Below are 27,106 nucleotides of genomic sequence, written 5' to 3'. Positions count from 1 at the left end.
TTGAAATGTAAGTTTTGTATAAACTTAGAATTATTTTGATTTTCTAAAAGACACGTTTAAATATATATCACAATTACAACGTGTTCTTTTCTAGAATATTTTATTTAAAAAAAAAACAAGTAGGAGTGTCCTTTAAATCCTGGAAATCTAAATTTAAAAAATATATAATATTTAAGTATTTGTGTCATAAATACTGGTTTTTCTTTTCGTACGAAACCTCGCGAGAGTGCAAAATAACCGTTCAACTTACCGTTTAATGCAAGCCACTGCGCCTTTAATGCGTTCCTCGTGAGCTCACATACTTCAGTCACGTGCCTGTCAAACCCCAGCAGCTCGCGCAGCCGTGTTCAAAACAACTAAGGAAGTAACAAGAAGCTACATGGCTAACGAAAACTAATTGCTGTGGTTTATATAGCGTTTGTGGTTAAACATTTTAGGTTAATTGCAGTTGCGCAGTTGTTAACTTACAGTCTTCGCTCAGATTTCAGTTGCAGTGAGAGGGAGCCGATAGTTGCTCACTTCTTAGCTAAAAGGCTAACGATCAGCTGTTGTTTTGGTCAGGGAGGAAGGTGGCTAACAAGCCAAACTGCATTGCATTACCTAATCAGTTCTCCGTATTGGCCATTCCAAGAAAAAGCAAAACTGAACTGTGTTAGTTTATGGCGACATGTAAAGCTGTACCCCCGGACAGATTTATCAGCGATTAGGCGTCCGCCCCGTGTGGGATTGATATATCAGAGGGGTGTGTGAGATTGAATTAGCGTCGCTTCAAGATGCACGACGCATATGAGCCTGTACCTATTCTGGAAAAGCTTCCTCTTCAGATTGACTGCCTTGCAGCCTGGGGTGAGTTGTTGATTTAATTTTGTGACACTGAAATAGTACCCCTGTTTATCGAACTGCAGTCTTGCAAGTTGTCAAGAAATCATGAGTTGTTTCACTACTGAACACAGGTAACATCTCAGACTTAAGTGAAAACGTTATGTCTGAAATTAACTGACCGCATCTTTTGTACCGCCTTCCTTACAGAGGACTGGCTGCTTGTAGGAACAAAACCAGGCCATCTCCTTCTGTACCGAATAAAGAAGGATGCAGGTAAGGAGACCGAAGGGGATGTTATCCATTTGGAGGCCGGTTTACCTTTCTGTTGCACACTTCAAATACCAATTTAAGTAATTCTGATGAACACGTTTCTTTTTTTTTTTATCTTAGGAGGCAACCGGTTTGAGGTCACACTGGAAAAATCCAACAAGAACTTCTCAAAGAAGATTCAGCAGGTATCTGACTTTTTAAGTCGCTTAACCGCAAATTTAGAATTTAAAATTGTTCACCTCTGTTTGTTGACCAGCTTATGTGTGTTTATCTCTTTAACTGTGTTTTTTTTTTCTCCAGCTTTATGTTGTCTCACAGTACAAAATTCTTGTCAGTCTCCTGGGTAAGTTTTTCTCAGCAATACATTTTTACAGAGTTAAAATGTCATGTAAAGTAAAAATTGGGGGAACCTTGGGCTTGTAAAGGCTTCAAACTAATATCAGTTCTTCATTAACGTGACAACTAAACAAACCGATTTAAACATCCCCACAGAGAACAACATCCATGTCCATGACCTCCTGACCTTCCAGCAGATCACTGTGGTGTCCAAAGCCAAAGGAGCCACACTCTTTGCATGTGACTTGCAGGTCAGTAATAGACCCCTGTTTTGTGTAACTTAGCATGTGGTAAGAGAGGATAGATAAGACCTATCAGCTGTCAATTATCTCCCAGTGGTGACTTGTGGTATTGCAATAAAAAAAAAAAGTATTTTCCCTCACAGACTATAATTCTATAACAGAGGTAGACAGGGCTTCCAGCTTCAAACAGGATTAAGTTCTTCTCTTTTTATTATATTTTATAAGTTCTTTTTGTGTGTGATGTCTTAACTATGTGTACAATAGAGCAGCAGTCTCCTAGGGAAATGTAGGGGGCTAAAGCAGGATAAAGACTTAAAGCTAGTCTTGAACTTTTTTTTGGTCTTGCAGTCAAACAAGTTTCTGTTGATGTGAGCTGGTGGTTTCTTTTAGTCGGGTATCCAGTTCTCCTTCTAGTAGTGGTATTGTTTCTGCAGTCATATTCTTGCACACATTGCTTCCCATTACAAATGAAAGCAAAACCAGTTTTCACCTGAACAGTTGTGTACACTGCGAGACATACAGCTGCATGTTTGTGAACCATTTAAGACAAAAGTGAACTAAATTCTAAGTTTGGAGTTATTTGTGGCCGTGGAAATTTGAGTATAATGGCTTACAAGCAAAACCAAATCAAACTGAGCATGCCTAGACCATTCGTCTTACTTCTGACTGTTTTTAGTAGCCTTTCGAATGTGTTTTCACACATCTCACAAACTTTACAGAAGCAAATCGAGGACCTAGGTAATTATAATCCTCTGGATTTCATTGTCCTTCAACAGATGGCATCAATACAGGAAGTAAATCTGAGGTTTACCATGGTGCTGCTTACTAACATGACATTTTCAATTTCTCTTTCAACACTTAACAATAGAAATAAAAAGCAATGTGATTGCTTAGTTCAACTCTGCCTTTGTCATCTGATTTAAGACAACAGTGGGTGTCTTGAAAACAGTAAAGTAACATACATATGGAGGAGTGACATAGGCTACGTTCACACTGCAGGAGAAAGCGCATCAAATCTGACGCCAATCATCAGCGCCCGAGAAGACAACGTGAACGCTTCCTGGCCATCCAGTGTAGATGTCAGTGAAACTGTTGGGAAGACAACGTTGGAGAAACGTGAACATTTTATTTGTACTGTATAAACTGCAGATTCTGACAGAAATCTGCAACTATCCTTTGAAGCACCGCTCCTCTCTTAAACAGCAATAAGGATAATTATTAGGCCATATGTAAATAATAAAATAACTTTATAACTTAAAGCAAAACTGGGAAATGTAAAGTCAGAAACAAGTCTTTATATTAAGGTCCATCAGTCAAACAATACTGTTCGGTCTGGGTCTAAACAGAGAGCGTTGTGTGTGACGTCTTCTTTTGCGCATGCAGGCCGCTTTGAGGGTTCACACTAGAGCGCGTTTGCTGTCACATTTTATTTGTAGTGTGAACAAGCAGACAAAAAAAATCGGATTTGATCAAAAAATCGGAATTGAGAATCAAGACCTACAGTGTGAACGTAGCCAAAAACACAATTTGTATTTAATTGTGCTAAATATGTAAAAACCCTGAACATTTTCTTAGTTTTTTATACAGTAGCTGCAATATTTTGTCTTGTTTGTTCATCTGTGCTGGACATATATTTTGCCTCATATGTCCTCTCACGAATTGTATATTTCGTCTCCTTTTGTTCTCAGCAAACCAGCTCAGGAGAGGAACAGCTGAGAATGTGTGTTGCAGTGAAAAAGAAACTTCAGCTGTATTACTGGAAGGACAGAGAGTTTCATGAGCTGCAGGTAATTTATACTGGACATGTGACTCATTATAGTGTGATTCAAGTTTAACAGAATTTTCCAGCGCTTTGACACATTTAGCCATTTTAATGTTTTCCTTTCGTCTGTCAGGGGGACTTTGCTGCACCAGATATTCCAAAGTCAATGGCTTGGTGTGAAAACTCCATATGTGTTGGTTTCAAGAGAGACTATTACCTCATTCGGGTATGTGTTACAGAAAAGGGGTGCAAGCAGCTTCTTTACTTTTTAACTTACTTGTATGTGCTTATAACTTAAAATGATTCTTCCAGCCATAATGGGTCTTTTTAAGTGTGGAAAAACTCCTTGTCAAAAGAAAAGAAATATCCACAGAAACCTTTCTCATATTTCACATCTTCCCTTTTCATCTCTATGCCCGGTTTGCTGAGTAGAAGTTAAATTAATACCTGAAGGTGATGTTTTTACGCCACTTTCTAGAAGCAGACAGTTATATAATGAGTTCCTGTCTTCTTTTTAATTTCTTGACTTTGTTTATTTTAAGACTTTTTCCTTCATGCTTCTCTCTTTTTGTTTTATCAGCTACATCCAGAAAGTCTGTTAATAATATAGATGTATCTCCCTAATAGTGTTTTATTGTCTTTGTAAAGCACTTTATAACAGTCTCACAGATCATTTTAACACTGCTAGGATATTATTACTTTATTCTGAATCTCACGGACTCATTCAAACTGCATTTGCTGTCAACTAGATGGATGGCCGTGGCTCCATAAAAGAGCTCTTCCCCACTGGGAAACAATTAGAACCTCTGGTTGCTCCACTGGCAGATGGGAAGGTGGCTGTTGGGCAGGATGACCTAACTGTGGTGCTTAATGAAGAGGGAGTGTGCACCCAGAAGTGTGCCCTGAACTGGACAGATATCCCTATAGCAATGGGTAAGAAAAAGACACAACAGCTGATACGCTGTCATTGTATTTTAAGCTTTATGTCTATTGTAATCAATCAGCTTGTGAAAAGAAAATATATTAAAAAATTGCTGTCATGTATCCAAGCATGTTAAAAGGGAAAGAAGGAGAGGATAACCCACACACCACCTCAAGCCCAATCAAAGTCTTTATTTATGTATTTCTGACTCATAATGTCTTTGTTAGAGTGTATTTGTTCTTGATATCAATACAAACTGACAGGAAAGTTAAAAGGGCACAAAGCTATCTGCAAACAAGAGCCAAAAATCCTCCCTCAATTCTCTGTGTGGGTTCATCTTTTAGATATTATACAAAGGTGTTTTGCCAAAATGTGTAACCCTGGCAGTTGTTTTACCCAAGTGAAAAACAACTGTGTTCACCTTTTGTTTTTGTTTTTTCCTCTTGGGCACTTTCATTTCACAGATTATATACAATAAAACCTCAGAAAAATCCAGCGATTCACAGAAACTAAACTCATGCATTTCAATAACTGTTGTTTCCTTAAGTTTATGAATTCCTGAGGGAGAGCATCGATTGTTTTCTTCGTGGACATTGTTAATGTTAGCAATCAAATTTATAGAAAACAAACTCTCCGTCCAAAATCCCAGAGCTTCACAGGCAAGAAAGGAAAACCTCAGCAGACCAAATAAAGAAACCACAGCACTAAACAGTTTATTTTCTCGAGGTGACATTTAGCTTTTTTGTTTTGCTCATAAATTCTACAAAACAGTTGCCTTTAAAAATATATATGGAATGAAAGATTATAGTTGGCGCTGGATCAGTTGACCCTGAAGCATCCATTAGTAATGCTGCTCTACACTGAGGCTTGTTCTCTCTCCTCTTTTCACTCCCCAGGTGTTTATATACCACTGCTGCACGTCATTAGATTTTTGTCTTCCCGCTCCTACAGTCTGTGTTTTTTGTCTTGTCCCTATCCTTTTTCTTTTATCTTTCCCCCTCACCCAGCCAGTCCACTCCCTGAGGCTGGTACTGCTGGTAGGAGATTTCTTCCTGTTAAAGGGGAGTTTTTTCTTTCTGCTGTCACTGAGTCCCTGTAGGGTCTTTTTTCTACTTCTCTATGGTCTCTACTTAATGCTGTAAAGTGATTTCAGGTGACTATTGTTGTGATAGGTGCTATATAAATGCATTCTTGTAGAATTCTTTTAGCAAAAGTGTGACCATAATCTGAGAATACTCTTTCCTAGTTGTTACATTTTAGGTAAGTCTTTCAGTTCTTGTCTTAATAATGGAGAGCTTAATTAATGAACTCGGTAATGGCAGCATCTGTGTGAAGTTTTCAGAATGTCCATATATATTTTTTATATAAATGAGCCTGGTAAAGAAGTGTATGATAATAATAATAATAATGACAATGATGATAATAATGATGATGATGTAAATAGTAATAGTTTATTCTCTTGTTGCCACAGTGACTGGGCAGGTTTGTTCAGCAGTTTACAGATCAGTCAGACCTGTTGTCTAAACACTGCCATTGTTCTTATCCAGCTGCTGTCTGTCTGTCTTCTCTTGTCCCCATTCTTCCCTTCCTCCCTCGCTGTCTGAGCTGTGATGCTGTTTTCCACTTGTCAGAACACAAAACTCAGTCTTAGATCAGCTTTTTTTATCCTGTGACTAAGACACCGTAGGTCTGAGGAACTTTGTGACAGAAGAGATGCAGATAAGCTTGTGCACTGTTTTGAAGGGCCTTTTTTTTCTGTGCTCACTGGCGCGTGGAAAGAAACATTATGAAGGGGAAATGAAGCCTCCAAGCAGTGGTTTCATGCAGTTTGCAATTTCCTCATTTTGAATTAGTCATGATAGTGGCGTTGGCAAGCAGCAATAGAGGCTGAGGTATGGTCAGTTTAGAATATTTCTAACAGAGTGTCCTAACTGCTCAACCAGAAGAGGAGGCCTGGGCTTTTTGCTGTGAGTGTCTTTCATCCCATATCCAACCACAGGCTTGACTTGATTGCAGTCTGGTTAGATTCCTTCCTGTATAGCCCCGAGGACCAGAAATCTCATCACAAATGTGGCCCCCTGCTTTCAGTATAGATATATTATAGATCTTGTGTGAAGGTCTTTTCACCTTTTATCAGATATTCCCTCTATATGCCTTTAAACATCATGGTAGCTACTGCTTTCTTATTATGAGTTTACAGGTGTCGCCAGACACGATTTGGTCATACTACAAGCAAAATGCTATAAATAATGCTATCTTGCCAAAGATTGGTAACATTTTGGTTGATCTGAATATTTATTTATGTTATTTTTTTTAATGTTCCCAGAGCACCAGCCTCCCTACATCATAGCAGTTCTTCCTCGGTATGTGGAGATACGGACCTTTGAGCCAAGGCTGCTGGTGCAGAGCGTGGAGCTGCAGAGACCACGCTTCATCACCTCAGCAGGGTGAGGCAGGCTGACCTCTGAAGTTTACTTTTGCGTGGAAGTCTGATCATTTATATCACGATCTGTTGCATTGTCACACCTTGGATTTATGTTTTTTGCAGTGTAAAAATCTGGAGAATGGAGTGGAAACACTGAGTTGTATCTTTCCATGCAATCATACACTAGCTAATTGCTATGTTGTGTTTTAACCTTTCAAGTGTAGTGTCATCCACGCTTTTAAGCCTGACAGTTCTTCTATTATGATGTATTTTATTTGGGTATACTAAACAACAAAGTCAACAAAATGTTTCATTATAAGGCAAAAGATCTTCTTGTGAAGAGGCTCTTTCTGGAAACAGAAAATATTTACTGGTGCAGTATTGTGTAAAAGACTGCAGTGGTATTTGGGCACTTTTGGTAGGTTTGATCATGAATGCTTGCCTTTCCTGATGCTTTCACACTGGCTGCCTTGTATAACATCATTTAACTAACATCCTCGCTTTCATCGGTTCTCCTGGTTTCCATTTCCCATGATAATGATGCCGATAATGGTGGTCCATCCTTTGAAAGAAAAACACTTTTGCTTCAGGCTTTTGTCTCTAATCTTGTTTTCTCCTCTTATCTTATCTTTTACAGGCCAAATATCGTGTATGTTGCCAGCAACCACTTTGTGTGGCGCCTGGTGCCCGTGTCAATAGCCACTCAGATCCGGCAGCTTCTACAGGACAAACAGTTTGAGCTTGCTCTTCAGCTGGCGGTGAGCAGCAAAACCACTCGCATTACTATTAAAGCCCATTATTACATTCCTGAGGATTCAATTTGTGCTTTAGCTCGAAGCATGGGACATTAAAATCACTTATCTTGATTAGGAGCAGCAAGCCGAAACAGTAAGAATGCTTTCAACTTTGGAGTTTATGGTTACCTTATTTAGCAATCTGGCTATCCAGAGACTTATCTGGGACTTTTTACTGTAGCGTGATGAATTCGTTGACTTTCTTTTTTTTTCCTGCCAGAAGATGAAGGATGACTCGGATGGTGATAAGAAGCAGCAGATACATCACATCCAGAATTTATATGCCTTCAATCTGTTTTGCCAGAAGAGATTTGATGACTCGATGCAGGTGTTTGCCAAACTCGGCACAGGTAGGACTTCTGCCAATCCGCAGGGACACCTTTCCTTTTGTTTTCTGACAAACAGCTCAGCAATATGCGCCTATAGCTGAGACGTCTTGAAAATATTTTGTCCACTCGGATGAAGGCATCTGAATTTTCCCAGTATATTCTTTTTTTGCTCCTGTTGCTTACTGTGCATATTGATGGAAGAATTTTATACACATGATCACTGCATGTTATTACTTCACTTGTGCCTGTATAAGAGTTTATTATCGTGTGATTCTTGCTCTAATGGGCTTTTAATTTCAGTTTTCAAAACATTGTGTTATAAACATATTACTCAAAATATAGTTTCCTTTAATCAATCTAGAAGAAGGTAAAAGTTTTAACTATTATCCTCCTTTGCTCGGCAGATCCCACACACGTGATTGGACTTTATCCAGACTTGCTCCCAGGTGATTACCGGAAACAACTGCACTACCCCAACCCTCTGCCTACTCTGTCTGGGGCAGAGCTGGAAAAGGCGCATCTCGCTCTTATTGATTACCTCACGCAGGTAGGTGTGTGTTTGTGTGTCAGAGAAAAGTGGAAAATTTCATAGAAGTTCGATAAGATTTTTGCTTTAAGGAGGTTTGGTCACTTTTTCTTTTAAGCAAACCCTGGTTTTTATTTTTTTCTGTCCTCAAAGAAACGGAGCCACCTTGTGAAACAGCTGAATGACTCTGACCCTTCTACGACGTCTCCTCTCATGGAGGGCACGCCTACCATCAAGAGCCGCAAAAAACTCCTGCAGATCATCGATACCACCTTGCTGAAATGTTACCTTCACGTAAGACATAATTAAGACTTTTAAGATAACCCTCTCGAGCAGTTTAGATTTCACATAAATTAAAGCCTGCGCACACAAAGCAGGGGACCCTGGGCCCTGACGCCTCAGACTGTAGTTTAAGTTTAAAGAACAGCTTGCTATTGTCAGCAAGCCTACTCCGAATGTTTATACTTTGCGATACAAGTTATATCAGCTCTGACAAACTTGGCAGCTTTCATCCATTTACAGTAAAAGGAAGTGATCTCAAAAGTAAAATTTGTAACTGGTTTAGTCAGATAAGCAGACAAAACTCTTCAACAAGTGACAGGTGTATCATCTTCTTTATTAAGATGTTTTAAAAATGTAAACGTGAATGAAATTAATCAACAATTTTCCAGACACTCACTTATGTTTCACCATATAAACAACAGCAAATAGACTATAAACATATGTTGTAAAGATGATGCATTAGACATGACCAGGGCTATGTAATGTCACAAAATGATGCAAACAAATACAGGCGTTCTTTCACAAGCACAATATAGCTGCACATCTGATGGAATACAACACAGGCAAAGCATAATAAAAAATAAAGTCCTCTATAAGAAATCACAAACATGCTTACAGTCCCAAAACTCATCATTGAATTCTTTTGAATATCAGCAACATAAAATACTCGGTGCTTTCCAGAAACTGACAAAGAATGATGGCTCTACTATGAATGACAATGACTGTGAGTGCATGTGATTCACTTTCTGTTTCTCACTTGTAGAAACTGGCAGCAACATTAGGCAACTTGATATGTAGCCATAGGGGTGTGTGTTAAACAGTTGATGGGCAGGTTTAAAGCAACTTAAGACAAACTGGATCACAGTTCAAAGCAGTGTTAGTTTGACTGTCATTGAGGCGTGACAGCAGCAGCACTGTGGGTCCGGTGTTGACTGAGTGAAGTAGGTACCTGGGAAACCAAACAAAACTTTGAATTTATTATGCAAACTTAGTTTCAGTCCTCATCTATGGAGAAATGGTAACTTGTGTTGGAATGTGGGATAAGATGTATTTAAGCAAGTTTCTCTGCTTACTGCTTGGGCTTTGCATTAGCAGCTTAACTGTCTGAATTTGCCTTAAAGTCCTCTGCAGCTAGTTTAATATGAGTGCGTGTTTGGGATGCCGGGAATACGTGCCAGATTGCTTAAATAATAAATAGCAACAGAAACGGTGATCTGCTTTTTATCCTCACCTCATCCAGACAAACGTGGCCCTTGTGTCCCCCCTCCTTCGTCTGGAGAACAATCATTGCCACATCGAGGAGAGCGAGTATGTCCTGAAGAAGGCTCACAAGTACAGCGAGCTCATTATTCTCTATGAAAAGAAGGGCCTGCACCAGAAAGGTAATTGTCAAGACTTTTAAATCCTAAAATCTCATAAATTTTCCATGTTAGAGGGGTATTGTATTATTAGGGTACTTGTTTGTCATCTTCTTCTCATAATGATAAATGAGATTGCTGTAGTCATTATTGATGTAAGGTAAAATATTTAAAACAGTCTTACAAACAGAATATAAAGCATGGATCCTTTCAAGTGTATTTGCAGGGAAAAGTTTCTTTGGAACTTGAATTCCATTTGATTAAGTGTGATTTAGATCGTAATAATTCAAGTGAAATGGATAAGATTTATACACCTTCAGCTGTGTTTGACTCCTCTGGAAAACTGGCAGGTATCACGCTGTTGGGTTCAAGTGAGAGTCAAGTCATTTCTCTCTCAAGCTTGTCGACTTGTTGGTTGACTTTCTCTTTTTAAAACTGGGAATAAGAGAGGATTGGTTTTGGGTTTTTTTTTCCCCCCTTATTTTGCATATTTTTATAATCAAGAAACAAAGCTTGAACAATGGCTTGTTGTACACCAAACCTTAACTGTTTGCCTTTAGCTGGTTGAAGTCCATCTTTGAGAGAATTCAAATTACTGTCAGTGTTTAATACATGCAAGTTAATTTTCTTTTTCTCTCTTTTGACATGATGCGTATGCACTTGTTTAAAATATAAGTGACACTGTGAAATATCTTTTGAATTGATGAGCTGCAGAGAACAGATATGTCAATCAGCTGAATAATGACTGCCATCACAGTTACAGTGATTTGTCAGTGTGGTTTATCTCTTGCAGACCTCAACTGAATGCATAATAATAAAATGCATTGAGACATCTGTTTCCAGCTTTGGATGTTGTATTTGGAGTTCGCTATATAAGTGGCAGCTCATTTGATCACAGATCTGCTCTGCTTTTGTCAGCGGTCTTGTCATTACCTCCCAAACACAAAAGCCGTTGTGAGCGTAACCATTTCAGTATGTTTAAGTTATAAGCTTGTAGATGTATTCTGGTGTGGTTGCACAGATTATCTCAGAGGAGGTTTCCTGCATGAGGTCGACTGGTCATCCTTGTGAATCAGAGCTGCCTTAACGCTCTTTGTTTCTGCTGGTACTCTGTGGCTGTTCTCGCAGAGAGCGCATCTGGTTTTAATTGGCCTGCTGCAGTTTGGGCTTGTGATGTCATGCTGCTCAAGTCTGCCTCTCTCTGCGTCTGCCAATTCAAACCAGCTGTTCCAAAACACAGATTAACACTTTGCATATGCCTCGACCAATTTCTGTTGGTGGAGGACTTATGTAATGCAGAGCAGAGCAGACCACATCTTGCTACTTTCACTCAGGCAGACGTCACTTTTGTTCTAGTTCCTCTGTTATTCACCTCTTGTTACTTTTTCTCAAGCCTGTTTACACTCTCGCAGCTCTGCAGGTGCTGCTCGACCAATCCACCAAGGCCAACTCTCCACTTAAGGGCCATGAGCGAACAGTGCAGTACCTCCAAAGATTGGGTAAGGATCAACAGCTGGCTCAAGCCTGTTAAATTTGTTGATGGGATTTTGGAAAATTCCCAGAGAAAACATTCATGTTGATTGATTATGGATGTTGGATATAACTGATCTGCAGTGATTTGCGTGTCTGAGATTAATTACATGGGAGCGTTTAAAAAAAATTCTATTTTTTCTTATTTCCTTTGTTTCGCTATGAAACTTTACATCTATATACCGTTTGCTTACTGGGTGGTCAACAGCTAAAATTGCTGTAGTACTTTTTGAATTCCTATGAGGTGAATAAGGTAATGACTAGAATGAGTCTTTATAATGAAATGATTAAAATTCTTTCAGTAGTCTGTGTTTCAACTGTGCTTTAAGAATTTCATTTGGCGTTTGATTGTGTTTTTGTTTATTGTAAATGTTATTTTAAACTCAACAACAACCCTCTGAAACTGTGGACTCTTCCAGCTTCACTGGGACAGTTTCATTTGCTTCAATTAGCTGTGTTTAATTATTGGCAATTTTTTTTTTTAAAGTCCAAAACAGTTTTATTTAGTTATTATTATTATTATTAGTAGTAGTATTATTAGTATTATTATTATTATTATTATTATTATTAGTAGTAGTAGTAGTAGTAGTATTAGCTGGCCCCAGTGTTTTCTGGCATCTTCAACTCCTCACTGCAGGCATGTCATGTGCCTGCCTGCTTCAAGTCCTCTACCATAATCCCTGTCCCCAAGAAACCTAGGATCACTGGACTAAATGACTACAGACCCGTGGCTCTGACATCTGTGGTCATGAAGTCATTTGAGCGCCTAGTTCTCTCCCATCTCAAGACCCTCACGGCCCCCCTCCTGGACCCCCTGCAGTTTGCATATAGAGCCAACAGGTCTGTAGACGACGCCATCAACATGGCCCTACACTTCATCCTGCAGCATCTGGACTCCCCAGGAACCTACGCCAGGATCCTGTTTGTGGACTTCAGCTCTGCCTTCAACACCATCCTTCCAGACCATCTCCGAGGCAAGCTTTCCCAGATGAATGTGCCTGATCCCATCTGCCGGTGGATCACTGACTTCCTGACGGACAGGAAGCAGCATGTGAGGCTGGGGAAGAATGTCTCGGACTCCCGGACCATCAGCACCGGCTCCCCTCAGGGCTGTGTTCTTTCTCCTCTGCTCTTCTCCCTGTACACCAACTGCTGCACCTCCACCCACCAGTCTGTCAAGCTAATCAAGTTCGCAGATGACACCACCGTCATTGGGCTCATCTCTGACGGGGATGAGTCTGCCTACAGGAGGGAGGTTGAACGTCTGGTGTCCTGGTGCAGCCACAACAACCTGGTGCTGAATGCCCAGAAGACAGTGGAGATTATTGTGGACTTCAGGAAGCACACAGCCCCACTCCCCCCCATCATCCTGACTGACACCCCCATCACCTCTGTGGACTCATTCCGCTTCCTGGGTACCACCATCACCCAGGACCTGAAGTGGGAGCCCACCATCACCTCCGTCATCAAGAAAGCCCAGCAGAGGATGTACTTCCTGAGGCAGCTGAAGAAATTCAACCTGCCAACACGGACGATGATGCAATTCTACACTGCAATCATCGAGTCCATCCTCACCTCCTCCATCACCGTGTGGTACGCTGGAGCCACTGTCAGGGACAAACAGAGACTGCAGTGTGTTGTGCGCTCTGCTGAGAAGGTGATTGGCTGCAGACTCCCATCTCTGCAGGACCTGTACACCTCCAGGACACTGCGGCGTGCAGCCTGGATCTCAGCTGACCCTTCTCACCCTGGTCACAGTCTGTTTGACCTGCTCCCCTCAGGCAGGAGGCTCCGGTCCATTCGCACCAGAACCTCTCGCCACAAGAACAGTTTCTTCCCCTCTGCTGTTGGACACATGAACAATAACCATATGACTGTCCCCGCCACTAACACATGACCCTACGCTGTGTCACTGCATCATTTCATGTCTGGCACTGATCACCACCTGCACTCATGTATATATCTTTCTACGTAGCACTCTTAATTCTTATTTTCATGTATATATCTCATGTATATCTCATGCACATATCTTTCTTTCTACATAGCACTTTAATTCTTATTGTTTGCACTGAAGCACCGCAGCAAATTCCTAATGTTGTAAACCTCAACATCTGGCAATAAACCCATTCTGATTCTGATTCTGATTATCATTAGTATTATTATTTTCCGTTTGCAACAAAATTCTAAATGCAGGACACAACAGTAAAACTCATTTGTTGTTTTGTGCAGTATTGAACTTGTTCAGTTGTATAAATGTATTCATGTTATTGCATTGGAGTCCAGTCAAACAATATGTTAATTTTCTTATAATTAATTATTCCCTGAGGTCGGAAATGTTTACAGGCTGATTAAAACCTAATGATTTGAGTTGTAAGTTAAGCCCACTTAGCCATCATAACACCTCTGTGCACACAGGAGCAGAGAATCTGGGTATAATCTTTGAGTTTTCTCCCTGGGTGCTGAAGACGTTTCCTGAAGATGGCCTGAAGGTAGGTACAACATTTACATCCATTGCCACGACTTCCTTTTTATTACCCAATGGAGTAAAAACCTGTCTTCCTGCTCAGATCTTTACAGAAGACCTGACAGAAGTGGAGTCGTTGCCTAGAGACAAGGTGCTGCAGTTTCTAAAGGATGGTTTTAAGGAGCTCGCCATCCCATATTTAGAGCACATCATTTACGTGTGGGAAGAGCAGGGTCCCGAGTTTCACAATGTGCTAATCCAGCTCTACCTGGGCAGGGTTCAAGTCCTCATGAAGGAGTACCTCAAGTTGCTGCCTAAAGGTATGAGCAAGAATAAACCTGAGTACACTGAGTGTCTGGGAATGAAAAAGTTTTACAGTTAGCCTTTTTTTCCCTGTTAGACTATGAAAATAAGTTACGTTGTTGGGCACATATCACATTGATAAATTATTAGTTAACATACACAATAACCTCCTTTTGCTGTAGAGAAATGTGGAGGAGTGTAATTGTAGCATCAGCGTAGCAGGGTGATGGAGCTTTGAAGGCTTTCTAGCAAACCTGGCCTTTTTGAAGTTGAGTTTACTTTTAAAAGACTTTATTTTTTAATTGTATTTTAGAATTTTTATTTGATTTCATTACCGCACTGCATATGGATTCACTCTGGCTCTTCTTGCAGAGAGTATTCTCTCACCGCTGTTGCAAATAAAGTCTGTGTCAGAACTGATTATCAGGTCCATCCATCTCTTACTCTTGAAACACCTTTTAATGCACCTCCCAGCAGGAATGCTCGTTAATGTGCACTCTGTTTAAAAACAAGAACCAAACCCCCATAAAACTTAAAAACAGCTAATGAAATAAGAAAAACCCGATCCTTGGGCCAGCTATTGCTGCATTTCACGATAAACTGGAATGCAAGCACACGCAGCCCTCAATATTAAAGAGTTTCTCTAGGCTTATTGTGATCGTTGGGTACAAGGCTGGGAATATGTGTGGTTAAATATATTTTTACTTTGGGCATATGATAAATCATCTTGATATTTACCTTTTCTGAAATGTAATAATTAAGTTATTTATTTATTTTATTAATATAGTTATAATTTGTCAAAGAACAGTAAGACAAACCCTCATATTACTACTTCTACATCACAAGTGATCTAAAAACCCCCAAAATGGCAAAAACCACTGTAGACAAATATGAAGAGCAACACCCATTCTTTAAAACGGAAATAGCTTTTTTCCACAGACTCACCCATTATCTGAACATCTCTGTAATAAAATGCTCTGTTATTGTAGGCGCTTCAGCTGTTCCTGCAGGGAAAGAGAATGGTGAACTGGGAGAGTTCAGGAACAAGCTGTTGACTTTCCTGGATATTTCTACATGCTATGAACCTGCCAGACTCATCAGTGACTTCCCCTTTGATGGTAGGATGTTGCTTACACTGAGATGACAGGTTTTATCTACTGTTTGCTTGGGAAATACAAATAAAGACGTGAGTTGCCATGTCATAATCCTTGACTTTTGTTTCCATGTTGAAGGCTTGCTGGAGGAACGGGCTCTGCTTCTTGGTCGTATGGGTAAACATGAGCAAGCGCTCTTCATCTATGTACACATCTTGAAAGACACCCACATGGCTGAAGAGTGAGTATTCCTGCACAACTGAAAAGTAACACCAATCAACAGCTAATATGACTGATGTTAAACTGTCAAAGTATTTCCTGACTCAGTCACGAACTTGGGTCATTTCCTGAAGTCATATTTACATGCATTTTGGATTCCATAGTGTAATTCAGTTTTGTTTATATAATCTCAACAATAGTCACTGTGAGGCACTTTGCATCACAAGGTAAAGACCCCACAATAAGACAGAGAAACCCCAATAATCAAATAACCCCCTGTGAGCAAGCACTTGGGGACAGTGGGAAGTAAAAACTCACTTTTAACAGGAAGAAACCTCTGGCAGAACCAGGTTCGGGAAGGGGCGGGCATCTGCCACCACAAAGAACAAAAGGGCATACTGTGGAAGAGTCAGATTATTAACAACTAATGATTACATGAAAAGTGGTGTCTAACCACATAGTGAGTGAAAAAGAAACCCTCACTGATCCAGCCCCAACTATATGCTTTATCATATAGTTGGGGCCCTGACTATGAGTAGTGGTTTGCATATTTGGCCCACCAAGTGAAGGGTTCTGGCCTGATCCCGAGAGGAGGCACAAAGCCCTTCGGGGTTGCATGAGAAAGGGCATTCGGTGTTTAAAAACTTGCCAAATCAAATATGCGCTGCTGCCTGAAGGGTGACGCCTTGTGAATAAGGGAGCAGCTGAAAGTAACTCTATATTTAACAGCATTTTCTGCAAGGCAGAGCCAGTGTAATTACCTGCAGTGCTGTGTTTGTCCAATCAGTCAACATCATAGCATTAAAATGAGCAATTTTATATCACCGTGTATTTGCTAATGTTTTTCTGTGTGCTCTTTGCAGATACTGTCACGGACATTACAACAGTTCAGTGGAAGGAAATAAAGATGTAAGTAGTTTTTAGTGTAATTCTAGGTTGTTGGGGGGGTTTTTGGGGGGGGGGGGGGGGGGGGGGGTTACCTCTTTTGAGTTTGTGTCCTCCTGGAATTTATTAAAGTTTATTTTTTTATGACCACATTTTTCAGTTTGTATGCTTTGCTGCCTTCTGATAAGCACATTTGTGTTCACAGAACATGCTATACAACTATAATGAATTATTTATGCTACAAGGAGCATTGCCAGCTTTACAAAAAAAAATGTTAAAAATTTTCTTCCTCACTTAACTAGAAATGACAGCTGACATGACAGCATGTTGTTGGCCTGTTTGTCTGCCTGTCCTGTTCTCTTGAATGCCTCTTTAAATTTATGTATGTTTGGCAGAAATGTTCACTTGGACTCGAGGATGAGGTGCCTTAAGCGTTAGTAGTCAAACCTCATGAGACAGGTTTTTGGCCATAACTTAAGGTGCTAGTTTGTCAATTAAGCACATTAATAACAGCTGTATTTCTGCTCTGTAGGTTTATCTTTCTCTGCTGCGAATGTACCTGTCACCTCCTGACGTCCACTGCCTGGGGCCAATTAAGATGGAGCTATCTGAGCCTCAGGCCAACCTCCAGGCAGCCCTGCAGGTCCTGGAGCTGCACCACAGCAAGCTCAACACCACCAAGGTACACAGTGATTGCATCAGCAGGGTATTTCTCACCAGAGTGACTCACTGCTGCCTAGTCTCTGGTAGCGATTCTGTTATTTCTTTGTATAGTATGGAATGTTTAACAGCATCAAGTCAGATCAGGCTCTGTTAGTGTCTAGTGAGGCCAGTTAGAGTATACTGACGGTAATTGACTTTGAATTTTATGAGTCCCCTGACATAAAATAACTCCACTTTGCATAAACCCTCAAACATCTCACTCAATCAATTAAAGTATTTTCTAACTCAATCCAGGACAGAGTCGGCCTGTTTAGACTGGATTAAAATTAGGTTAAAAAAAACAGCTTTAACAGTGACACGCACTCAGTGACTTACACAAAATTAATAATCTGACATTTATAAAAAAAAGAAAGAAAGCAGCCACTGAACAGAATGCAGATTCTTTAAAGATTTAGTTTGTTTATAGCACAAAATGAAAGCCGCTCGCACTGCTGGGGGTAATCAAGCTGCTGTCTTTTGACAGAAGGATTCAGCAAAGCAGAAAAACATGTCCAACAGAGTGCTGGTCTCCCCTGAGAGGCATCTGTGGTGAAGTTTCTAAAACTTACTTTGTGTAACTTGTTAAAAGACCTGCACCCAAAACCAAAATAGCAAGAAGTTAATTAAATAAAAGATGTTACACTGAAAAGTGGCTCGTAACCCATTTTGCTTGTCAAAATATCATTTCACAATCCCCCACTCACTCCCTCCAAATGCTGTGAAGAAAATATCTCTTGAAGACTACTTTATAAAGTCGTTTTTAACACCGCCGTAGTCGCCGTGTCAACTGATTTGGTTCATAAACTCTCATCCAGCCAAATTTTCATTGGTTTGACTGTTGATGGTGTAGAAGAGTGCTACATCAATAGCTGTATTCTTGAGTTAATCTGTTTGTTTGTTTTTGTTTTTTGTTTTTTGGCCAGAGGGGGGAAAAAGATTACCTGTTAAAGTTTCCACACCTTTAAATTCACCCACCATAATTGATTATGTCAAATTGGGTGACACAGTTAAGGTCATTATTGTTAAAAATAAAACTAAGGGTAATTTAGGTTTAGGTAACTGAAATGAAGGCATTAGAACATCAAAAATGTAAACTGAATACTAAAAACTTAACAAAAATAAATAAATATATAGAGGGGATATCTTCACTTAGTCTTTGTCACCCTGGTCTAATCTTAATTCTGAAGACATATAAGCTGGTGTGGGTAATGTATTCATCTTACATGTGAAAGATCCTTTTTTTCAGTCCTAGGAGACACTAATCCAGCATCGGGGGTTCACAAGCTAGTGTACTCATAGTTCCAGTTCCAAGCCTAGATAAATGCATCAGAAAGGGCATGAAGTGTAAAATCTGTGTCAAGTCAAACATGGATCCATCCGCTGTGGTGAGCGCCCATGGGAAATAAAGGAGCAGCCGAGAGTACCTACTTTGTGTTGCAATACCTTTCATAAAACCTCTCAAATCTTGCCAAAAAATATCTTACATCACTATGAAGATGATACTATAGATATTTGAGTTGCGGTTCTTCTCATAGGGGTAATCGTAGGGGTAGAACATACTTCCAAAGATTTTATGCTGGATACCCTTGAGCATCCGTGCAACCTTTTCTGTTTAACCAGACCTACAAGTGCACTGACTTGTGACTGCCCATGCCTGGGTTACTGGTAAGCTCTATTATAGTTATTTCTGCTGTGAATAGCAATTTTTTTTTTTTTTTTTTTTAAAGATTTGTACTTTATTAAGACTAATAGTGGTTTGATATGACTTCAGTCAAACCATTTTTTTTGACTGCAGCTCTAGTTTTTGTTTTTTCTGAACAATCCAGCTAACAGTTACACAAAAAACTCTTAATGTCTTAGCATTAAGGAGAGGAGGCGTGGCTTTTCAGAGACCTCTTTGTCTCTGTTAAAGTTTAAACACATAAATCAAGAATGTTTGTCTGTTCTGGGTTATGTTCTTGTTGTAAAATGCGCTCCAACAGCCTCTGTTCTGTCTGTGACTTAATGAACATGTGACTCTTTGAGAAAGGCACTGCTGATTTCAGATCACAGATATGTTAAATTATCAGACCAGAGCTCTTCATCCCATCTTTCTGTGCTGCACACCCTCATCGGCTTTACTGGCACCCTGCTTTCATTTCCCATGGATCTGCCTTGCTGTGACAAGATGACAGAAAACTTTATGCAAAACATCTGATGTGTGGGGGGGGGGGGGTTTGTTTTTGTTTTTTCTGTTTGTTTTTTTAATGGAACTTTTTCATTTCTTCACTCGCATGCTTGCTATTTAAAATAGGTTTCATTGTGCTCCAACAAAATGAAAATGAACAGTTTTAGTGAATAAGAAATCAGCAAGATAAGTCTACTCAATGAATGAATGGTTCTATAGATACGGCCTTGGCGATGTGGCTCTTCCAGGAAATATTAACGGTGGCACGAAGCATGCAGTTTTGGTTTTGATCCAATTTCTTGCTCAGCAGTTTTTTTTCCAAGGGCAACTGTAGAGACTCACTGAGCAGGATCACATCAACACACGACTTAAACACTTTAAGTCTGGCTAACCTTTACTCAGAGCCTTCCACATCTTGGCAAGATGCTCCCGCATTTGATGGTAGATCTGTCCTTGGTGAGTAGAATAAAGCAGTCAGCCGGTGCATTGATATTAGTTTGAGATTTCAAGATGGACACTGGTTCCCTGGGCAGCACTTTTGACTTCATGTAGGAAATCATGTGTATCTTCAATCTTGGCTTCAGGAAAGCAGATGTCAATTGCAAAATTGAGGTCCAGAAGAATCACAGCCAGTTTCTAGGAGCTTGGTCTTCCCCTCAGTGAGACATCAGTGCAGTTGACCACCTTACGATGCACAAGGCAGAAAGATCTATAGAAACACTTTAAACACAAAAAATGTAAGTGCTAGTAGCATCATTGAAGGGTAATTGATTAGCGTAAAGACTTTTAAAATGTGCATATTATTTAAGGTTATTGCACAGTCTGTTATTACACATCTCTGTTTAATAAAAAAATACAGTTTAATCTAAATCCAGCTCTGTTTTTCAGAAGAAAATGCTCGCTCTGTGCTCTATGGCAGCTGTTTGGGTTTAACGAGGTAATTTGTACTAATTTTATTACATTATATGAAGCAGGAGGACAGAAAAAAAACTAGAGCTTGATTGTGTTTAGTTTTTCTAAACGGTCACGTAAAAGCACGCAGGAGATGTAATTTAGTTGTTGTGAAGGAGGGTAAGATGCAGTTAGAAGTTTGGAGGATATCATGTAACACAAAGTGGGACAGCAAATTAGTTTTTCCCAGACAAGTGATTTGATTTGCCGTTATGACTTTGAAATGATGAACAAGTATGTAATAAAAAGTCTAATGGATTTGAAAATGACAATTACACGTCACTATCATTGCTGCTTTTGAAAGTTGTTGCCCCACAACATGAAAATTACCAGCACTGCTGTTTATAAAAAAATATACTTTTAAAGTCTGTGTTTGCCATTTAGTAATCCACAGAGGTCCCTTATGCCTTTGAAACCTTTTTAAATAGCAAGGTGTGGTCAGTAGTGTTTACCAAGCTGGTGTTTTGTTTTTCTTTTCTTTACTCAGGCCATCAATTTGCTCCCAGCAAACACTCAGATCCGTGAGATCCGGGTTTTCCTGGAGAGCGTCCTGGAGGAGAAGGCTCAGATGAAGCGCTGCAACCAGGTGCTGAAAAGTCTGCTGCAAGCCGAATTCCTGAGGGTGAGTCCTGGAGAGCGGGTTCACATAATGACTTCTGAATTTTAATGCTTGATATATGCTAGCAAGGAATTTAGTAGTGATGTGCGGATCGATCCTGAAATATCGATTCCTCCGATACCAATCATTTATGTTCTAGAATCGATTCTCACATTAAAATATCGATATTTTAGTAATTTAGAGTAAATTTGTAGTTTATCATTAACAGGAACACAGTGGAAAGAAACTATAACATTCGGATTGTCTACATTCAAAGGAACTACTTCCTCCTCCGCCTTTCATAGTTATGTGCGAAATACGGCTGTATAAATGTCTCGCAGCCCCTTGGCGTGCGCACTCTCAACAATGGCTGAGCGTAATTGAAGTCATGTGCGGACGTATTTTACCTCCACACACAGCTGAGACGTGGTTTGCGATACATGTGGCAAAAAAGTGCTCCAAGAGTGAGGTGTTGTGGCCATACTAGGGAGACATTCAAAAGGGCTGTTGGAGGGGAGGGAGGGGGGGGGGTAAATAATTTTACAGGGTTTATTTATCGGATAAAATACGTTAAATGTCACCGTTATTATTGGCTGGCCCGGAAACAGCGGGGGTGTCCAAATTCAGAGGCTGCTTCCACCTGAGGACCCGGCCTTCGCGGTCTAAAGAAAGCCGGGTAGTACGTCACGAGCTCCCTCGGTGGAGTGAAACTCTGCCGTCTGCTCCTTGCTATCTAAAATATAACCGGGCACTGACGTAAACTCTCGACCGTCTCACACTTCTGTTTAACCACGTTTATTCAGCTGTGTGAAAACCCCGGAGGAACCCTTCCGAAGGATTAATAAAGTCAAATTTAATTTAATCAAATCTAATAACTTTAATCTCAGCCAAACCAATTTACTCACGAACAAATAAAACACCGAAAAAGCCAAACAATAACATTTTTAAGTTATCAAAGTGACTTGTATATCATGTTTAACCCGAATAGGGAAAGACGGGGGGGGGGGGGAGGTTGAAGACGATGTGTCAGTCGGCTCAGATATTTGAAGTTCACACAGCTACATTCTCACCTGAAAATATGTTAAAAGTTTTTTTGCGATCCAAAAAGAGAAACAAGAGCAATATTAAAACTAAGTTGCTGCTGCCATTGTTGGAAACTGGAATTGGCTGGGCCACGCTATGAATTCTGCAATATGATTTTTCAATTTTGTTGTCCTAGAAAAACGGGCGAAATTCGGGAGAATGGTGGCTCCGGGAGATTTTCGGGAGGGGCACTGAAATTCGGTATTCTCTCGGAAAAATCGGGAGGGTTGGCATGTATGGTTGTGGCAATATCACTAACCTTGTCAAACACCTCAGAGTAAATCATATCACAGAATATGACGAGCGTATGTTGAGGTGAACTGAAGAGGAGGAGAGAGTCAGGTGCTGCTAGGGCAAGACAGACGTCTCTCATGGAGTCCTTTAGTGCTGCAGGCAGGCAAAGTGTTCAAATAGCACAACTTCATTTTTTTTATTTCTATATGATGAACCCTACATTATTAAGTGATAAGAACAAATAATCTGATGTCCTGTAATCATTATGATGCTATAATTTGAGATACAATAAATAAAATAAGTTTTTGTACAAAGTATCGGTATCGGATCAGTATCGCCGATACCACCCTGAATATTACTTGGTATCGGATCGGAAAGAAAATCAGTGGTATCGCACATCACTAGAATTTAGGCCTCTGCCCTCTTCCTTAAAAGATTTTTTACTTTAGGCTGACATCTGAAAAAGAGTCCAGACATGTTCAACAATGCCTGAGCGAAGCAGAGGTGTGCATGTCTGAGAGTTTTTCGGTCCTCATGTTGAAGGATAGACAGCTGATGTTTTAGAGGGGTACAGTTTCACTTGGGAGAAAATATTTTAAATATGAAATTTATTAGCGCTGTTAGGAGAAACATATGTTTGTTTTCCTTCAATGGCTTATTAAGAATTATTAAGAAATAAAGAAGTTACCGGTACACCACCAGGCCAGTGACACAAACAGGAATGTTCAGTGAGCTTACTTCACCTGAAATGAAGTAGCCACTGCTCAGAGGAAGCCCCCCCTTCTACCCCCACTAAAACTGAAAGTTAATATTTTGACCTGGTACAGTGCTCCTGCATGCCCCATCTTTAATTAGATTGTTTTCCTACTTTTTTTGTTCCCAGATCTCTCAGAATATTTAGAAATTAGTTAAAGAATTTTTTTAATAAATTGTAATATCAATAACACGGTGGGCAGTCAAAGTTTGCAACAGTTAATGGCTAAAAAGGACATTTTTCTAACTTCTCAAATGTGTTTTCCAGTTTGATTTTCAACAGTAGTTTTGCTTGATTAGCAGACCCAAACAGCTTGTTTCCACATTAAACTTAACAAATTAATTTAAAACCATATCTGTGCGCTTTCTCTCAGTGGCAGGGCAGATGGTCGCATTAGCAGTGAAACAATGCCTGCTACAAAAGATGAGCTTAAAGGGTCACAGCTGAGATCAGTTTGCAAGCTAATTAGCTTCACATTAAACAGCTTGCACACATATGTCCAGATGTCAATTTGATGCCCTTAAATGCTAGCCTGGTTCAACCGTTCAATATTGCTGTAGTAATGGAAACTGTGGGCAGTGAGTGCAAATGCAATGCAACATATTTGTTTACTTTTCCTAATGTGTATATTTCTTTAAGACATTTTTGTCTCTTTGCGATACAAAAAAGTACTAGGATGATTGCGTGAGTAATTAAACTGATATCTCAAATGAACAGCATAAATCGGTGCTACATATATATTTTTTAATATTTACATTTCATATGCTCATCTGTCATCTCCAGAGCTATTTGAGAATTAATCATGAGGTCCACATCTGACAGGTTGAGCTGAAGTGGTCTCCAATCCAGAGTGTTAAATAAACAGGAGCTGTAGAGACACTGGCAGAAATCGACACTTCAAATCATGTCCACAATTTGATTTCTTGTGCGTTTTTTCTTCAAAGCAGGAGAGTCCACACTCCTCCATCCGTCACGCTATATATTTGTGCTGAATGGTGAAATGGTAGACGACAGAGTGTTCGAGATGGAGGTTTTGTACCTTTATAATCGAGTGACTGTGCTGGAGAAAGACGATTTAATGTCCGTGTTCCTGTCATTTGATTTCAGGTGCAAGAGGAGCGGATTTTCCACCAGCAGGTTAAATGCGTTATTACAGAAGAGAAGATCTGCAGAGTCTGCAAGAAGAAAATAGGAAATAGGTAGGACTGTCCTGTTCAGATTTAGCATGCTGTTGTTTTATATTTACTTGGTTTTCAAATTTTATCTTTATTTCATTGATTTTGGGTTTTCTTCTCCATTCTTTTGCTGAAAATTTGAGTATATGACAAATATTTGAATCTTAAAACTGAAAAGTGGGATGATTTGTTTGCTCTATAGACACATTAACTCTCACTAATGTGGGGTTATGCACGTTTATTAATTTAGTTGTATTTTCTTATGAGACAAGCTGCTGTTAATACCACATACACATAGTTTACTCCTTCAGCTTTCATTTAATGCTTGTTTATGTGCTTGTAACAATCAGTAGGAAAGTGTTTACACATCTGTTTATTTTCTCTTTCAGTGCATTTGCCAGGTATCCCAATGGCGTGGTGGTGCATTACTTTTGCTGCAAAGACCGCAACATTTGCCCCGCTGAACAGTAACATCTCCACAGTAGAAATAATAAATTGCCCTCCTTTCTTCGACTCCTTGGACATCTGTGAACTAGAAATACACGTGGTAGTTGGAAGCGCTTCGAATGGGACGCTTTTGTCCAAAGCACGTCAGAGGATTTTGCTTGCAGATTCTTTTTAACCTGAGTTGACCTCCCGTTGTCATGCTAAAACCACAGAGCAGGACGGGAGCCGAAGTCGACTTTCTCTCTCTGTGCATGAAGTAGCAGTAGGAATGCCCAGGGTCGTTCAACAGGCGGGGAGAGAGAGGGAGTGAGGTAGACGTTGACATTTGAAAAGCATGTGTCGCTGTAACGCTAGAAGGGATTCACGGCTCTACGGTACACATTCCCTCTGAGGAAAACGGACACTATTGACAACTGTAACAACAGACGTTGTGCATGCACTCACCAGGAGATGATTACAAGCCTGGTTTACACAGTCTCCCTTCCCTCCTGCTGCACTGCATCGGCCTCAAACACTGCTTCATATGCCATATAGACTCTGCAGGAGTACTGGTGAATGCCTTCTGCGACTCTGAAGATTGTCTCTCATGACTTGTCATTGCAAGTGATGTTACTTACTAAAACAGCTTTACTGCACATTTGTGGTTTTTGTGTTTTATTTAATCATTTGTTGCAGCTAACATATTTTCCTCGTTTGTTTTTTACAGTTTAAATATTATCGCTCTAAATTCACTCTCCACTGTTTTAATGTCTCGTTTGTCGTTGTTGTCTTCTTTGTCGTGGAATAATTATTTTTTTTTATTTAAACTTTGCAATGCTTGAGGAGCACTCGCTCGGTTTCTCCCCTGGTTTGCTTCACCTATGAGCCACCGCATTGAAGCCACCTGCCTTATACGGTCTAGGCCTCCCTCGTGCCGCTGTGACCCATCAGGGCGTGATTGCAGTGCGTCCTGTGGGTTACAGGGCGCAGCCCCCATGGATCTTCCTGCTCAATCTGACTTGGATCTTTGGGAATTTGGGAACTAGGTCTATGCCATGTGCTTTTCCAAAGTTGTTTTTTTTTCCTGAAGAGGGAAACTGTTTCTGTCAGGGTGTGCCGTTGCCATGGAAGATGGTCAATAACATGTGATGTGTAGCTTTGATGTTGTGGTTTATTTAGTTGGTTCAGTGACATAAATGTCTCTCCAACTATGTTAATAATAATTTTTTTCTAAAGAAACTTTACAAAACAGTGTTTGTTTGTTTTGTTTTTTTCCTTTGTCATACATGAAATGTAATATATTTGGGTTTATTAAAGGCTTTCTTTGCTGCTTTGAAGACTAATGGAATAACTGATGTAAATATTATTGATTTATGCCCTTTGCTGTGACCATGAGTCTCAGCTTAGCCACTGTAACTTTTTCTTTTACGTATAAGGCTGTTGCCTGGTTTGCTCTGAGACAGATTAAAAGTGTTGTAACCTTGTCCTGTTTGTTCATGTTAACTCGGATCTTTGCTTTTTCATTGCAATAGTATGTTCAAATGACAAATTACTGTTCACCTGGGAGGTATTTAACGAAAGCAATGCTCCCCCAGGTTATTATGAATAAAGTTAAAGCAATGAATGTATGTTTTGTTTTGGGATTTTTTTATTTTATTTTTTATTTTTCTTGGTCAGTGTTGTCAGTGACACTGTTGTTTGGGTATCTGGATGACTGGAAGAAAATAGATCTTTCTTGTAATTTGTAGCATTTTCTACATCCCTTCCTTGAAATATCTCCTCTTCTTCTGCTTTTAGAGGTTTGCACACATTCTCTGCTAAGACTGTTTCACACTTTTGTTTTTTAAGTATTGTTTTGTGGAAATTATTGTTACCACTGAGTGTATACTGTATAAAGACTAAGAGGGTAGATGACATATTTCTCATTGAGTTATTTGTTTCTGAAGAGCAACCCAGCAGGTCGGTGCAGTCTCTCTGTTTGGCTATAATCGGTAATAAACATGCATTTCCACTCATGTTTGTGCCTGTGTGACAGCAACGCTCAACACCTACACTGCACATATTCATTATGCAGGTGATGAATCTTTTTAGTGCTTGGATTTAGTAGGAAGCCAAAACAGTATTGTCACTGTGGAAAATGTCATCAGACTCTTAAGTATAAATTATGTGTAGATGTGTGGGCTACAGCTACCGATAACTTACCAGCAAAAATGGGTTTATGATTGAATTTTTTTACTTTTTATGTTCAACATCTACATTTTTACTCTGCATATTCAGAATTCTTGTGGCTAACACCACTGCTGAATAAATTGATTTGCCAGGCAGATTATTAGCTACAGCTGTTCAAATGTTTATTTGTTTTTAAACGCAAATCAGTCAGCAGTCAGGCGGCAACTCGGTGCATTTAGACATCCATTGCTGATAAGGATAACCTGCTGAAATTCAAACTTTAA

The 27,106-nt window shown here is 39.8% G+C and overlaps 1 protein-coding gene across 5 annotated transcripts; it reads left to right on the top strand.

Annotated features, from left to right (window-relative positions):
* The first annotated feature begins 245 nt into the window (after positions 1-245).
* Positions 246-26,668, top strand: vps39 (VPS39 subunit of HOPS complex). 5 transcript variants are annotated; one of them, XR_015126343.1, is made up of 24 exons: positions 246-846; positions 1,030-1,095; positions 1,213-1,277; positions 1,393-1,435; positions 1,585-1,679; positions 3,359-3,457; positions 3,566-3,658; positions 4,182-4,365; positions 6,681-6,801; positions 7,417-7,537; positions 7,794-7,923; positions 8,307-8,449; positions 8,582-8,722; positions 9,951-10,092; positions 11,481-11,567; positions 14,014-14,087; positions 14,166-14,382; positions 15,355-15,483; positions 15,598-15,700; positions 16,542-16,587; positions 17,096-17,245; positions 20,017-20,169; positions 20,321-20,369; positions 20,871-21,008. XR_015126343.1 is itself a non-coding variant. In XM_086274209.1 (24 exons), exons 1-24 carry the CDS (start codon positions 774-776, stop codon positions 24,696-24,698), a joined length of 2,628 nt encoding a protein of 875 aa, XP_086130335.1. In that variant the 5' UTR covers positions 247-773; the 3' UTR covers positions 24,699-26,668. The 5 variants fall into 5 exon arrangements, 4 of the variants coding, with proteins under 4 accessions (XP_086130336.1, XP_086130337.1, XP_086130335.1 ...); XM_086274209.1 differs by lacking the exons at positions 20,017-20,169; positions 20,321-20,369 and adding exons at positions 24,160-24,251; positions 24,617-26,668 and having other exon boundaries at positions 247-846; positions 7,797-7,923; positions 20,871-21,005; XM_086274207.1 differs by lacking the exons at positions 20,017-20,169; positions 20,321-20,369 and adding exons at positions 24,160-24,251; positions 24,617-26,668 and having other exon boundaries at positions 247-846; positions 20,871-21,005.
* Positions 26,669-27,106: the final 438 nt, after the last annotated feature.

This window comes from Aulonocara sp. 'chitande type north' Nkhata Bay, linkage group LG19 (assembly GCF_057382095.1).
Source record: "Aulonocara sp. 'chitande type north' Nkhata Bay isolate Kocher_YH1m ecotype deep benthic linkage group LG19, A_spYH_male_GT1.1, whole genome shotgun sequence".
Classification (NCBI taxonomy): domain Eukaryota; kingdom Metazoa; phylum Chordata; class Actinopteri; order Cichliformes; family Cichlidae; genus Aulonocara; species Aulonocara sp. 'chitande type north' Nkhata Bay.
Note: the sequence above shows the minus strand (reverse complement) of the source record. Positions and strands in the feature narration are given on the sequence as shown.

What these genes read in the sequence shown, in the direction of transcription:
- vps39 (XM_086274207.1), top strand. Translation starts at nt 774, where the DNA reads ATGCACGACGCATATGAGCCTGTACCTATTCTGGAAAAGCTTCCTCTT. An exon ending in TGACTGCCTTGCAGCCTGGG is followed by an intron (nt 847 to 1,029) that starts GTGAGTTGTTGA and finishes CCTTCCTTACAG; the next exon opens with AGGACTGGCTGCTTGTAGGA. An exon ending in GACACCCACATGGCTGAAGA is followed by an intron (nt 15,701 to 16,541) that starts GTGAGTATTCCT and finishes TGCTCTTTGCAG; the next exon opens with ATACTGTCACGGACATTACA.